Source organism: Phoca vitulina, unplaced genomic scaffold (genome assembly GCF_004348235.1).
Source record: "Phoca vitulina isolate PV1807 unplaced genomic scaffold, GSC_HSeal_1.0 scaffold81, whole genome shotgun sequence".
Taxonomy (NCBI): Eukaryota; Metazoa; Chordata; class Mammalia; order Carnivora; family Phocidae; genus Phoca; species Phoca vitulina.
Window position 1 is genome coordinate 3,486,815 of NW_022589784.1, and position 15,008 is coordinate 3,501,822.

Genomic DNA, 15,008 nt, shown 5'->3' on the forward strand with positions numbered 1-15,008 from the left:
GGGGGGGGGGGGGGGAGGACGAGGGGATGAGGAATGAGGAAGGAGTACTAATGGCGCGGGGTCTCTCTGGGGGGATGAAACATGTCCTAAACCTGTATGGTGCTGATGGCTGCAGAACTTGGCTGTTGACTAAAAACCACTGGGCAGCATCCTTCCCAAGGGTGCATCTTATCGTATGTAAATGATATGTTAATAGAGTTGTTTATGAACTGTATATAGTTGTTACTGAAGCAAAGTTGTGAAGGGAGAGAGGAAATAGGGGCTGACTTCCTAGGATGACCCTCCAAGCCCCTGCAGACAGGATAGCGGTGGGGGAGGGGGGAGGCAGGCGGTTTCAGAGAGGACCCCGATCCCCCCAGAGCCTCCAGGGATTCCCAGTTCTGCCCCCACCCCCACCTGTCCGGGGTCTGCGTGAGGGCTCTCCATCAGCTGCAGAAAGAGATCGGCTGCCCGCCCCCCCCCCCCCCCCGCCCCGCCCCGACAGTGTGGGAAGCCTCACCCCACAGGTCCCAGCCCTCCCTCACCTGCTGGACCGGTTCTTCTGCCGTCGCCTGGCCGCTGGCGGGGGCTTCTGTCCCGTCGGTAGACATGCTTCTTTGAAGCAGGCACTCTGGTGGACAGACGGGCTGGTCAGGGTACAGCGTGCCCTGTCCCCCCCTCCGGGAGCAAGTGCACGTTCACAGCTGCCGTCCGACCCCTCACCCTGTTTCGTAGAGCCCTGCCTCTCAATTATTCACAAGCACCTGTGCGCCCGGGCAGCGGCCGGAGCTGATTCCGCAGGACCAGGTGAGGCGGGGACTCTGCATCCCTAAGCAGCCCTCAGGTGTGCTGACGCAGCGGGTATCAGGGCCACAGCTCCAGGGCCAACCCCAAGGGCTCCACTGGGCCGACACGTCGGGGAGACACCTGCAGACCCCTCTGCGGACAGCCATCTGCCAGTGGCTGCTTTCAGGAGTCACCAGCCCTGGGACCCGGGAATCTTGAGGGGATGGTCCCACACCTGTATTTCCACGTGGGCGGAGGTGTGTGCCCGTGTCGGCCACAACAAGAGCATGGAAACACCCTGCTTCCCCAGCAGGACGGACCCAGAGAAAACAAGGACCCAGCCCAGGGCAGTGGCCACAGAGCAGAGAGACCTACGCGTCACTGGCGGGACCAGGCTACTCCGAGACGAACAGTGTGCACGGGGTGAAAATCTGTGCTTCGTTTGCACAGGATCTTTAGACACAGGAAATTGTTAACAGTGGCCACCTTTCAGGGAAGATCAGGTAGACGGGCAGGCCTCTGACTTTTGAGCCAAATAGATAATATTACCAGTTCAAAAAAAAAAAAGGTTAAGCATTAAAAACAAAACACCCCAGGGCGCCTGGGTGGCTCAGTCGTTAGCGTCTGCCTTCGGCTCAGGTCATGATCCCAGGGTCCTGGGATCGAGTCCCACATCGGGCTCCCTGCTCAGCAGGAAGCCTGCTTCTCTCCCACTCCCCCTGCTTGTGTTCCCTCTCTCGCTGTGTCTCTCTCTGTCAAATAAATAAATAAAATCTTTAAAAAAACAAAAACAAAAACAAAACAAACCACCCCACAAACCACGTCAGAGAGACCATGCCGGGCCTTACCGCAGACCAATCAAGTCAGACTCAGGAGGGGGGGCAGGGCAAGGGAGGCTCCCAGGTGAGGCTCAGGCCCACGTTCATAAGGTACAATGGGAGCCACAGGTGCACTCCGTTTTCCTGGCCAGGTGGGAGGAGGTGGGTAAACTGCCATCAGACTAGACTGCAGGAGCCCCAGCTCTGCCCACGCCGTACCGTGTTGGGCAAAGAGCCACCTCTTCTCTGGCCTCAGTCCTCTCACCTGTACAAAGGAGTTAAAGGTAGAACCTGCCCTCAGGGCTGGTTCCCCTGGTAATTCTGGGGTGAGCCTGTTGTGAACCCCTGACCTTGATTCTGAACATTTCCTTCTAGAGGAAGGGGGCCCCGTCCCCCAAGCAGAGCCCAGCAAAGTGCGGCTTTGAGAGCACCAGTGCTAGAGTCCAAAGCAGCTCTAATCCCAGCTTTGCAACTCACTAGCAGTGGGAGCTTAGGAAAACAGCACCCTCTCTCAGAGCCTTGCTTGCCCCATCTGTAAAATGGGGACAACCATTCCCAGCTCAGAGTCCCTACAGACTGGCAGAGCGACATGGCGCGCTGAGCTCAGTGCCTCGCACATAGTAGGTGTTCAATAAACAGAACCATTTCACACAAGGGTGAAGCCAGCCGGGAATGTGCTTCTGCTTGGTATTAAGGTCCCCAAACTGGGAAGTGGAGGGAGGGGGCACACCCCGGCCCTGGTGATCATCAGGAGTCAGTTATTCCCCCCACCCTCCCTGGAGCCTGAGCTCACCTGGGCATCTTGGAGGCCCATGCTCCCAGCCCCTTTGCCCATCAATCCCTCCTAGAGCGGGTTTAACCAAGGGCTGCCACTGCAGATGTCAGCACCCCACTGAAGTCCTTGGGGTCTGCAAGCTGTAGAGGCCAGAACGAGAGCTAAATGGAACCGGTTGTAGACGTCCAGCTGCAAACAGGGCGTGCTAAGATACAACTTCCAAAGTTCCCAGAGACCGAGGTCCCAGGCCTGGCAGTTCCGGCGCGATTCTGACAAAGGTCCCCAGCACTCAGATAAGGAGCAGGCCTTCCCAGCCGCCTTGAGCAATCCACTGGCCACACCCGCCTGAAGGAAGAGGGCGGGGTCTGCCCGCGAATTCCCCACAGTCAACTGGGGGACCAGAAACTCGGGCGGGGGAGGAGCTAAGCCCCCGGGCGGCAAACCCATTTGCCGGAGGGGGGGGGGGGTCCTTGCTAGGCAGAAAGCCCCCTGATTGGGCGCTCTGAGGACCCAGGGAGGGTCGATTTCCTGTGCAGGATAGGCTGCGGCTCGCTTCCAACCTGCGTTTGCAAAGCAAGCACACTTTTAGCAGGGGGGGATTTAACCCCCTCTTGATATTGCCACTTATGGGCTCTTTCACGCGCCCCCCCAACGAATGTCTCAGGAATTGGAAAAGGAGAGAGTTTGAAAGTTTGACTCTGCTCCAGAAATCGGGTTTTTTGGGATTTTTTTGAGGGGGCGGAGGGGGAAGACAGGAAAGCTCAGCCCAAGCCGGAGACCCTTCCCCAGGCCGCAGAGACCACAAAAGCCCCCAGGAAGGTTCTCCTCGCTTCCTCCTGCCCTGGGACGCCCCGGGACTCGGCGGACCCCGCCCCCCACCTCAATCGGGCCCTCTCGTCTCACCGCGGTCAGCGGGACGTGCAGGACTCGACAGCCAGGTCCGAAACCGTCTTGGGCCGGCCCTGGGGAGGCTTTTATAGTCACGGGGCGGGCGCTCGGGAATGACGGACCGGAGGACCAATCGTATCGGGAGGCTGGCCGCCACCGGGCCACGCCCCCGCTCGGTTCGGGACGTTGGAGCCACAAGTGAAGTCCGGGAAGGGCCAGACTTTTGCGGGCGGCGCGTGCGTCGGGGGACCCCTGTAAGGTGCCTGAGCCAGCCAAGGGCGCCCCCTCCCGACCTAGGGATCCTATGAACTCGGCCCAGGGAGGTGGTATCCGAGTTCTGGGGTCCACCGGTCCCCTTTTCTCCAGGGGCGGTGAGAACTCAGAGATCGTTGCCTGTCAGATCATGGCATGTAAGAAACATTGTTTTCTAAGCCCCCAGCGCGTCACGAGCCGCGCCCCAACCCTGGGCGGGAAGGTTATGCAGCCAAGCTCGACCCAGCAGTATGAGCAGCCTTCACCAGAGCGGTGAACAGATATGGAGTGCTTTCCTCCCACCCTGACCCGCATGGCACCATTTAATCCTCCCAAAACTGTTCTTTTATCATCCCCATTTTACAGATGAGAAAATTGAGGCCCAGAGACGGTCGGCCTAGGGCAGTGCGGGGATCAACTCCTGGATCTAGGACTCCTGGATCAACCCCTTCCTGAAGCAGCACCACTTGGATTACCCCTCCCCCCATCCTTTATTCTCTTGGTCTATAAAACAAAGTCTCAAACTCAGATGGCCCCAGGGGCCAAAAGGAAGTAACTGCCTCCTCCAAAGTGTTGGTGGCATGGCAGAGTGTTGCTCTGTGGAAGACCCACCCAGAGATTCCCATATCCATGGGGATTCCAGAGTAAAGAAAGTGTCCTGCCTTTAGAAAACCGTTGGGCCAAATAAAACCCAACCGGGGCCATATTCAGCTCAGGAGCCACCAATGTGCCACTTCTGCTAAATTATGTGGGGTGGGGTGGGGCAGGGCGGGGCCTCTGGAACCTCTGGAAGGAACATGGAAGAAAAGCTGGTGTCTGTGACTAAGTGCATTTTTTGGACAGTGGCTACATTGCACCATGCAGCAGAGCTTCCTGAGATGCTGGGGATGCTCTAGAATTCTGCGCCATTTAGTATGGTGGCCACTGGCACCATGGGGCTTTTGCACATCAAGAAACTGAATATTTACATCTAAGTAACCACATGCAGCTGCTCAGATTCTCAAGTGAGTCTGAGGCGCCAAAAGGATTAAAGCAATCAGCTGTAACAGTTAAAAAATTTCACATTTGCGGGGTGTCTGGGTGGCTCAGTCGTTAAGCGTCTGCCTTCGGCTCGGGTCATGATCCCAGGGTCCTGGGATGGAGCCCCGCATTGGGCTCCCTGCCCCGCGGGAAGTCTGCTTCTGCCTCTCCCACTCCCACTGCTTGTGTTCCCTCTCTCGCTGTGTCTCTATCTGTCAAATAAATAAATCTTTTTAAAAAAAGATTTCACATTTGCTGCTGGCCTTTTTTCCTACTCATGCATTCATTTTCCTACTCACTCATTCAGCAATTTTTACTGAGCTGCTGTGCTGGGAACACAGCAGTGAGTAGAACAGATCCCAGCCTTGTGGTGCTCACTGTCAGGGGCAGAGACAGACAATAAACAAGAGAAAGGAGTGAAACGCATAATGCATCAGGTTACTGAGAAAAGCAAAGGACTAGGATGGAGAATGGGGGGTGTGATTTTTTTTGTGGCACACCCACAAAAAATGGGGTGGTCAAGGGAGGCCTCCCAGATTGGCATCTGAAAGCAAAAGTGAGGGAGGAGAGGAGAGAGCCACTTAGAGATCTGGGGAAACAGCACATTCAAAAGCCCAGAGGCAGACCATGCTTGGTAAGTTGGAGATGCAGCCAGGAAGTTGATGTGGCTGGAGTGGAGTGAGTTCTTGGATGTATAGAGCTCAGAGAGGTTAAGTGAGTTGTCCAAGGTCACACAGCTCCAAAGTCACTGGGAGAAATGTCTGGTAGCCTTGAGCTTCTGAGTGGCCTTCAGTGCTGGGATGTGGCCAAAATATTCCTGGTAAAGGAGATGTAACTCAATTCTGATTTGCAAAATAAAGTCCTGGTGATTTTGCCCCACATCTTTTCAACAAAAGAGGAACAGCCATGCTCACCATCTTTCCTAGTATGGCACTCAACCCCCACCTCCAGTTCCCTGTGAGTGCAATCAAGGGCGTTTGCCATTGCACATGTGCACATGGTGGGAGAGGGGAAAGAAAGGGCATTGCCCCACCAGCCCTTAGCACTTCCTTTCCAGCACCACTGCCGCCTCCTCCTAGAAGTCTTCCTGCCTGCCTCCTCAGGCTCTCCCAAGGCGAAGGCTGCCAGACTAAATAGAGGATGCCCACTTCAATTTGAATTTCAGATCAACAAGGAATACACTTGGGGGTTATAAGTATATCCCATGTGATATCTGGGATATACTTACATTCAAAAATTATTCCTTATTGACCTGAAATTCAAATTGAGCTGGGGATCGTTTTAATTTTTTTGTTTTTGTTTTTGTTTTTGCTAACTCTGACAACTCTACCTCCAAACTCAGATCCCTTTTTCTGCCCCAGCTGTGTCCCCTGGAAAACTGTCACCTCCCAGCCTTGGTGGGCTCCTTGAGGGCAACACCTGTCCAGGATTCCCAGCGTGGCATGTAAGAAATATATTGTTTTCTGAGCTATTTTATTACATTATTCAGAGGCCTCATTTTTATTTTCCCCATTTTCTGGATGAGGAAGCTGAAGATTACAGAGGTGATTAACATGCCCCAGGTCGCACAGCCAGAAATAGACAGCCTGAGTTTGTTTGAGATCTCAATGTACTCTCCTCCTCCTCACCCTGCCTCTTCTCCCTCTCTCCTCCTTCCCCCTCCATCCCTCCTCCTCCCCACCTCCCTTTTCTCTTCCTCCTCTCTTTCCTCCTCCTCCATTCCACACTTTCCAGTGGAAGGGCTCTGAAAACTCCCCAGTTCTTTCCCACTGAGCCTAGGGGAATGAGAGACAGATCAGCATTGTGCCACAAGGTGGCGTGCTGGTCCCAGATTGGTCTCCTGACCCAGGTGTCCACACGCCCCCCATCTACCCTCTGACCCTTACGTCCTTCCAACCATCCATCCATTTATCAAGTATCTCCTAATATTGTGAGCCAGGCCAGGCCTGGCCATGAGGACCCAGTGATTTACTGGATATGCAGTCATTCAACAAACAATTATTAAGCACCTGCTGTCTACCAGACCCATGCTGGGCAGCCCTGAGGATTCAGCCTCCACCTCCACCTTCAAGGCACTCATAATCCAATGGGGAGACATGCATGGGACCAGCAGGACTGCCTTAAGACTTTCACAGCCCTGGGGTGCCTGGGTGGCTCAGTCAGTTAAGCGGCTGCCTTGGGCTCAGGCTCACATCATGATCCCAGGGTCCTGGGATCGAGCCCCATGCTGGGCTCCCAGCTCAATGGGGAGTCTGCTTCTCCCTCTGCCCCTCCCCTCCCCTGCTTGTGTTCTCTCACTTGCTTGCTCTCTCTCAAATAAATAAGTAAAATCTTAAAAAAAAAAAAAAAAGAAGACTTTACAGCCCTAAGGCACTTTTGCCATTGTGGGTCCCTCCCTCCGTGAAAAAATACTGCAAATGATCTTTTACGACTGCATTGGTATTATATTCAATATTTTCTTCTGATTTTAAGATAAATTAAAAAACAAACCATTTCCATCGGCCCTTAAAAGTGTCATGGGCCCTGGGTCTCCTGTGTATAAAATATAGGTGATCGGGACTGTGATGGGGGCTGCAAGTGCAAGGGGGTGCCCAGAGGAGAGCTGGCCCCAGGTTGTGGGTGGTGCTGGGAAGCCTCCAGGAGGAAATAATGTCTCAGCTGAGGCCTGAGAGAGGAAGCAGCGTCAGGCGCGTGAAGGTACTGGAGAGGTGTTCCGAGCAGGGGGAAACAGAGAGTGCGCACGTGCACAGTGAGGCTAGAAGGTAGAATGTGGCGAGGGCAGGGTGTCAGGGAAGAGAAACGAGATCAACAGTTTGGCAAGGGCCAGGCTGTCAAGAGCCCTGAGGACATTAGGGAGCCACAGAAGGTTCTGAAGCACGGTCAGCAAGGGCAGTTTGGAGCGTTGAAAAGATGTCTTGGGCTAACCTATGGATAAAGGAAATCAGGAAGAAGAAAATGAGCCCACTTGCCTCAGGTAAGTCTTAAAGTAAAGGTGGAAGTCATAGAAAGATGGAAGAAGGCGGGGTGCGGGAGGACATTCCAAGAACCATGATGAATTATTCATTCAGGAAGTATTTATTAAACACCTCTGGTGTGATCTGCTGAATACAGCAGTGAAACAGAGAAAAAGGCTCTCTGGAGGAGGTGTGCTCCAGGCAACAGGGATAGCCTGTGCAAAGGCCCTGGGGCCGCACTGGGCCTGGTGTGTTGGAAGAACAGTGAAGGCCCTAGTGGCCAGAGCAGAGTGATCCAAGGGGAGAGAGGGAGGGGACAAGGCAGGTGGGCTGGGAGAGGACTTGGGCTTGTACCCCAAGGGAGGTGGGTAGCCTGAAGGGCTGTGGGCAGAGGAGGGGGGCATCTGACTCAGGTGGGGGCGATGGTCTGTATCGAGGGTCCTGAAAGATCAGGAAGCTTCTGGAAGAGGGGGCTGGGAACTGGGAGTAGAGGTTCTTGGAGCCCTGCTGGGGAAGGGGCTTCAAATGTCAAGCAGAGGCTTTGGGCCTTTATTGTTGGAGCAGTGGGGAGCAACTGTTGGATTCCAAGCAGGGAGGCCTTGTTTAGGTCTCTGGGGAAGGGGGGTGGAGTCTTCAAGATGCAGAGAAAGGCAGGGGTGAGGGCAGGGCAGGGGGGAGCTGATGGCCCATGACCAGGCCTGCAGGAGGTGAGGGTAGATTGGGAGAGACTCTAGCAGGGAGTGGACAGGCCACGTTTCAGAAGGTGAGGCTGACTAGGGCCTCTGGTGAGGGACCCAGGGAGGTGGAGGACACCTGGGCCATCCCCAGGGCTAGGACCAGCAGAGGAACAAGTGTGGGAGGACATTGAAGGGCTTAGTTTTGCCTCTTTGAGAGCCCGCGGCCTAGGGTTGCAAATTTACCAAATAAAACTACAGGATGCCCAGTTAAATGTGAATCCCAGATACACAATGAACCGTTTTTAGCATAAGTATGTCCCAAATATTGCAAGGGACATACTTATGCTAAGAAATCTTTGTTTAACTGTCTGTTTACCTGATGCAGCTCCGGCCAGTGGCTGGACAATCTGACCAACGGTGGCCCGATGGCCAGAAGGCAAGGTTTTGTCTCCTTGGGCCGGCTCGCGGCTCGCAGCGGGAAATCGGGGGTCTTTTAACATGCAGGCCCTGGCCTGTCCCCGCCCCCCCACCCCCGCCCTCGTGGCGCCAGCTACCCCCTGTCCCCTGCATGGAGGCAGGGGCTTGGGGGAGGGGAGCAGCTCCGAGTCCCACTGTCTGGCCCCTGGGCCAGCCCCTCCCAGGCCAGGCAGGTCCCCCTGGGCACCCCTCGCCCCAGAATGCCAGATCAGGGGTTCCGGCAGCCAGAAGGGGTCCACGTGGCCTTTGTCCCCCCAGTGCTGGTGGCCCGTCCAGCTCAGAACCAGACGTCTGAGGCCCCGTGGCCTTTCTGTGAAGTCCTGCAGGCAGAGCGGGCTGACTTCCTCGTCAGAATGTACCGGAAGGACAGAGGCCTAGGGGGCAGATGACCAGGAACTAGATCCCTCAGTGCCACGGCCACCCCCGACCGCTCCCACACTGGGTGGCCTTGTCTGGGGTGGCCAGGGCACGGCCCTCCAAGCGTCAGCTGCCAGGATGTACCAGTCACGCTGGCGGGGAGAGAACACGCCGTTCTTGGCTCCCCTGGCTACCCCTTTGTTCACAGGCATAGGTCGGGGGCTGTTGTCCTGGCAACCAGCCCCTTCCTCCTCGAACGATCCCTTGAGGTGAGGATTGAAGGCACCTTGGGTCTGGGGGTTCTGGCCGGGACGGTGCCCCCTGCCCCCCAGCGGGGGCAAAGGAGCACCCTCCCCCCAGCCGGCCCTGGCTGCTCAGGGCTCAAGTGTCCTGGCCCATGGGGGAGGCCAGGTCACCCCCTTGGGATTGGAATGCCGGAGGTGGCAGCAGTCGGGGGGGGAGGACATTCCCAGCGGGGCAGGCGCCGTGGTGGCAGCTGCTGGGCCCCCGCCTGTCCTGTGTCCCCTGAGTTGGAGGCTGCAGCTGGTGCGGTGGCTTTGGTTCCTGGGGGGAGGTGTTATTTTTGGGGTAGGGGTGCGGGAACGTGAGAGGCGCCTCCCCCCAGGGCAGGAAGTGGGGTGGTCCCAGCTGTGTTCTCCCGTTGGCCCACCTGTCCCAGTGGGCACCACAGGCCACCGCACAGGAAGTGTTCCCAACGCCCCGCCTGTGTGGCCTCCCGAATCTGGGGCCCAGAGGGGAGGCAGCCAGTGGGGAGGGTGCAGGGGCCCGCCGCTGTGAGTCAGAATCTTCCAGAAGCCCCCAGGTGCGGTAACAGCAGTGCCTGTGGAGTAAGCGCTCATGCATTTATAGACTGTTTAATCCAGCATCTTGGGGAAGGAGGGACTAATGATGAATTTGAGTTTTACAGGTGGGGATACTGAGGCTCAGAGATGCAAGTGACTTGCCCGAGGTCACACAGCATGTACGTAGCAGAGCTGGGAATCTCATTAGCATTTACTATCAGATACACTAACTCAACATAGACCTCCAACCCTATAATGTGGACAGGGGCTACCACCTGGGTTCAGTTCTGCTCCCAGAACCCTCAGAGATTCTGTCTCCACTGGGGTGTCTGGAGACATTTTTGGTTGTTCTTACCGGGGGTACTCCTGGCACGGAGTAGGTGGGACCAGGGAAGCTACTCAGCCCCCCATCCCCACAGTGCCTGGGACACCGCCACATCGAGTGACCCAGCCCCACGTGTAGAGTTGTGCCAAGGTGAATAATAGTAATTAACATTTCATAACAATACCAGCTATTATTATTAATCACATTATTTTAAGTATAATAATTATTTACCGGTTTTACAGACGAGAAAACTGAGGTCCAGAGAGCCTGTATTTTGGACCCCCAGCCCTTCTCAGGTACATGAATCCTGGCTGCTTCCATAACACCCTGTTAGCTTTGCAGGAAGGAGACCCGGTGCCAGGAGGGGATCTAATGAAGACTCAAACCCACAACCCCAAAGACAGGCTCAGACCGCCCTGGGTCCCCATCTCAGCTTGGCCACGCACTGGTGGCCCAGGCTGGCCACGTCACCTGCCTCAGCTCTGTGAACCTGAGATGGGTCCCTCCCTCCTTAGCTGAAGCAGTAAAAATAAGAGTCTCCATGGTGCTCAGAGAAGCACTACCGAGGGTGGTTAGGGGATCTCATCCTGGCTTTGCGAGCCTGGGCACCTCCTGCACTTCTCTGAGCCTCTGTTGGCTCGTCTGTGAAATGGGGCATTCATGTCCTAACTCACAGAGGATGGAGAGGATTAAATGAAGCCGTCCACAGCTTAGCTTGGTGCCTGGGGCACGGTGAGCACCATATAAGGCTTGGATATTGCTATGATTAAAAACATTTTAATGGTGGTAAAATACACATACACAAGCTTACCTTAATTTATCTCAGCCATTTTTAAGTGCACAGCTCAGTGGCGTTAAGGGCATTCACATGGTTGCGCAGCCATCCCCACCATCCCTCTCCAGAACATTCTCTCTTGCAAAACTGAGACTCGGTCCCCATGAAACACTGACTCCCCATCCCCTGCCCCAGCCCTGGTGCCCACCACCTACTCTCTGTCTCTGTGGATGGGACGCCTCTAGGGACTTCCTAGAGGTAGAAGTAGACGGGAATGTTCCGTTTGAGATTGGCCTACCTCAGTTACCGTAACATCCTCGAGGTTAATTTATGTTGTAGTGTGTATCAGGATTTCCTTCCTTTCTAAGGCTGAGTAATATTCCGTTATGTGGATGGACCACATTTGTTTATCAGCTCATCCATCTGTGGACACTCAAGCTGTGAGACCAGCATGGTGATAATGGAAAGAGTAAGAGTCTAGAAGGATATTAAAGGTGGATCCAATGGGATTTGTCAAGGAATTGGTTAGGGAATGTGGTTTTAAAAAATACACCCATGGGGCACCTGGGTGGTTCAGTCAGTTAAGTGTCTGCCTTTGGCTCAGGTCATGATCCCGGGGTCCTGGGATCGAGCCCCACGTCCGGCTCTCTGGTCAGTGGGGAGCCTGCCTCTCCCTCTCCCTCTACCCCTCTCCCTGCTGTGCTCTCTTTCTCTCTCTCTCAAATAAATAAATAAAATCTTAAAAAGAAAAATACACCCACAAGGGGTGCCTGGCTGACCCGGTCAGTAGAGCATGTGACTCTTGATCTCCAGGTTGTGAGTTTGGGCCCCATGTTGGGCATAGAGCTTACTTAAAGTAAAAAACAAAACAAAAAAATGAAAAAATAAAAAAACCATCCACAAATGTTTTGATACTCCTTTAAAAACGTGGAGTCTAATTCTCTTCCCTGTGAGTGTGGGCTGAACTGAGTGACTTGTTTCTTAAAAACAAAATACGGCAGAAGTGATTGTGTCAAACACCTCCGAGACTAGATCGTAAAAGTCATCCTGCCCTCCCTGCTCTCTCTTGGATCACCTGCTCCAGAGGAAGGCAGTGGCCATGTTGCGAGGACACCCAAGAAGCCCAGGAGGCGCCAAGAGTTGTGTGCGTGGGGCTTCTTGGGAGGGGCTTCTCCAGCCCCAGTCAAGCCTGTCATCCCTCTCTCTCTCTGGCTGTTGTATGGACAATGGACTAAGGGGGGAGGGGTGAGAGCAGAGCCACCTGGGAGGCCGCTACCGTGATCATCCAGGTAAGCATTGATGGTGGCCTGGATTCAGGTGGTGGCAGGGGAGATGGAGAGAAGTGGACAGGTTAAGCAGTTACTTAGGAAGTAAAACAGGACTTGGGAGAATAAAAGGCTGAGGTGGGGTCTTCATAGACATGGGGAGCTGAAGACAGAACAGGTGGGGTAGGGCTGGGGAGAAGACAAGATGACAGGTTTTGTGTGGCCGCATTGAGTCCATGTCCCTGAAATGTCCAAAGGCCTCCGTAAATGCAGCTACTTGTATGATAAGAGTAGACTAGTGGCTCTCAACTGAGGGTGATTCTGCCCGCCCAAGGGATCTTTGGCAGCGTCTGGAGAAATTTCTGTTGTCACAACTTGGGGAATACTACTGGCATCTAGTGGGTGAAAGCAGGAGATGCTGTTCAACATCCTACAATGTGCAGGATCGTCCCCCATAAAAGAAACATCTGACCCCAAATGTCAATGTGCAGAGCTGGAGGAATCCTAGGGTAGACCAAGGGCTGAAAGAAGCAATTGTCAATTTCAGCAGCTGTTGTTTATTCAATAAAGTTTTATTCCTTGTCTTTGCAACAATCAAGTTTCCTGGGCAGCTCCCCTTCAAACATTCCACCCCAAACAGCTGGCAAAAAAAGGAAAGAGAGAGCAAGACTCCTGTGGCAAGTTTTTAATGGATCTGGCCTCAAGTGACTTACATCACTGGGCCAGATCAGTCACATGGCCATTGGCCACGATCGTCTTACGTCCCACTGGCCAGATCAATCACATGGCCACACCCGGCTGCATGGGATGCTGGGAAATGTAGTCTAGCCATGTGCCCGGGAGGAAGAAGGAAAGTGTGATGTGACTAGAGCTAGTCCTTGCCGTGGTGTTATTGTCCTCGTTATTTCTGTTATTATTTAGATCTGTCATCTGCAGAGATGACCCTTGAAAGTCATGCATGTTTCAGGACCTGGTAGAGGACGGTGAGAGGTGCTGCCTGGTATGGCTGGAAGGCTTCCTGAAAGAAGAGGCATGGATGATGTGGCTTTGAAGAAAGCAGACGCCAAAAATCTGAGAAGTGGGAGAAGAGTAAGAATGGTGTGGCATCAGGGAAGTCATTCCTTCATTCCTGACCATGCAGATCCTTGTAGGCCAGGGTGAGTGCCATGGGGACCCAATGGGCTGAGGTGGCCTGATTTGTGCTGAGAGTCTTCTAGTTGCTTGAGGAATCAGATCACCAGGTAAAATACAGGACACCCAGTTAACTTGGAATATCAGATAAACAACAAATGATTTTTTAAGCCTCAGTATATCCCATATGCTAAAATAGTATTGTCCATCTGAAATGCAAATTTAATGGGGCATCCTGGATTTTTATTTGCAGGGAGGACAGAATGTAGCAGACAGGTCAGGTGCAGGTGACTGATGATCATGGATGAGACATGGGCAGATGTGCAAGCCCTGTGTTGGGAGAACTTTGGCTTCTACCCTGAGTGAGGTGAGGTAGCCCTGAGAGGCTGTGAGTGTAGGAGGGCCATGCCCTGACTTGGGTAAGAGGCCCCCCAGACCCAACCCTGGCACTTGGCAACCACCTGCCCCTGTGGATTGCCCCAGCCCAGCGTCTTTCCCCTTCAACAGTGCTGACATTTGGGGCCAGATCATTCTCTTTTTTAAAAGTTTTTATTTTAAATTTCACTTAGTTAACATACAGTGTAATATTAGTTTCAGGTGTACAATACAGTGATTCAACATTTCCATACATCCCCCCTCCCCCCCGGTGCTCATCACAGCAAATACATGACTTAATCCCCATCACCTATTTAACGCATCCACCGACCCACCTCCCCTCTGGTGACCATCTGTGTGTTCTCTGTATTTAAGAGTCTGTGGGGGCCAGATCATTCTTTTTCTTTTAAGATTTTATTTATTTATTTGAGAAAGAGCGAAGGCGAGAGCACAAGCAGGGGGAGATGCAGAGGGAGACGGAGAAGCAGGTTCCCGGCTGAGCAGGGAGCCCCACTTAGGGCTCCATCCCAGGACCCTGGGATCATGACCTGAGCCAAAGGCAGATGCTTAACCGACTGAGCCACCCAGGCTCCCCAAGGGGACAGATCATTCTTAATTGTGGGGGGCTGTCCTGTTCACTGTGGGATGTTGAGCAGCATTCCTGACCCCCACCCACTCAATGCCAGGAGCACTCGCAGTCATGACAACCACAAATGTCCCCAGACATTGCCCAGTGTCCCCTGAGGGGCAGGATCCCTTTGGGTGAAACCCACTGGGTTAGGGGATTCTATGGACCCCCAGGAGACTACATTCCATAACCATCTGACCGACTGAGGATATCCTGGGATACTGCAAATATTTAAATACACACACTGAGTGGGAGGGAGAGAGGAGAGAACTCACAGACACTGCGGGGTCACCCTGGTTTCCTCCACTTGATCCATCGGGGATTTATTCTGGTGTTTAGTGTGAGCTAGGGATCAAACTGAATTTTTCCCCCAGATAATGAATGCACGTTTTCTCCTTCTTGGAGCTATGGACCTTTGGGGCCGGATCATTCTGTGGGGTGAGGCCAGCCTGGGCATCGCGGGACAGTGAGCAGCATCCCTCCCTGCTCACCCAATGCCAGGAGGAGCCCCTGTTCCCCTTGGTGGTGAAAACCAGGACCACCAGACTTTGCTAGTGCAGCTGGAAGGCAGAATCGCCCCAGTTGGGGACCCTGGGTCAAGGCACTGTAAGACCCCAGCACGGAAATGGGTCTGGAGCCCTAACCAGGGAGGGGGCTACTGGAAGACCTTGTCAGTTCCCTTCATCTCTCCTGGCCTTCAGTAAACTATCTGGGGCCGGGAGA

At 54.0% G+C, this 15,008-nt stretch overlaps 1 protein-coding gene across 3 annotated transcripts in view; it reads right to left on the reverse strand.

Moving 5' to 3' along the window:
- The window catches only part of PLIN3 (perilipin 3), a 22,398-nt gene extending 19,080 nt beyond the window's left edge, over window positions 1–3,318 (reverse strand). For all 3 annotated transcript variants that reach the window (XM_032394443.1, XM_032394442.1, XM_032394441.1), the window contains exons 1-2: window positions 3,262–3,318; window positions 525–610 (exon numbers count right to left, since the gene is read on the reverse strand). In XM_032394443.1, coding sequence (XP_032250334.1) covers window positions 525–590 — 66 coding nt within the window. In that variant the 5' untranslated portion in view covers window positions 591–610; window positions 3,262–3,318. The remainder of the gene's footprint in view (window positions 1–524; window positions 611–3,261) is intronic.
- Between the last annotated feature and the right edge of the window lie 11,690 nt (window positions 3,319–15,008).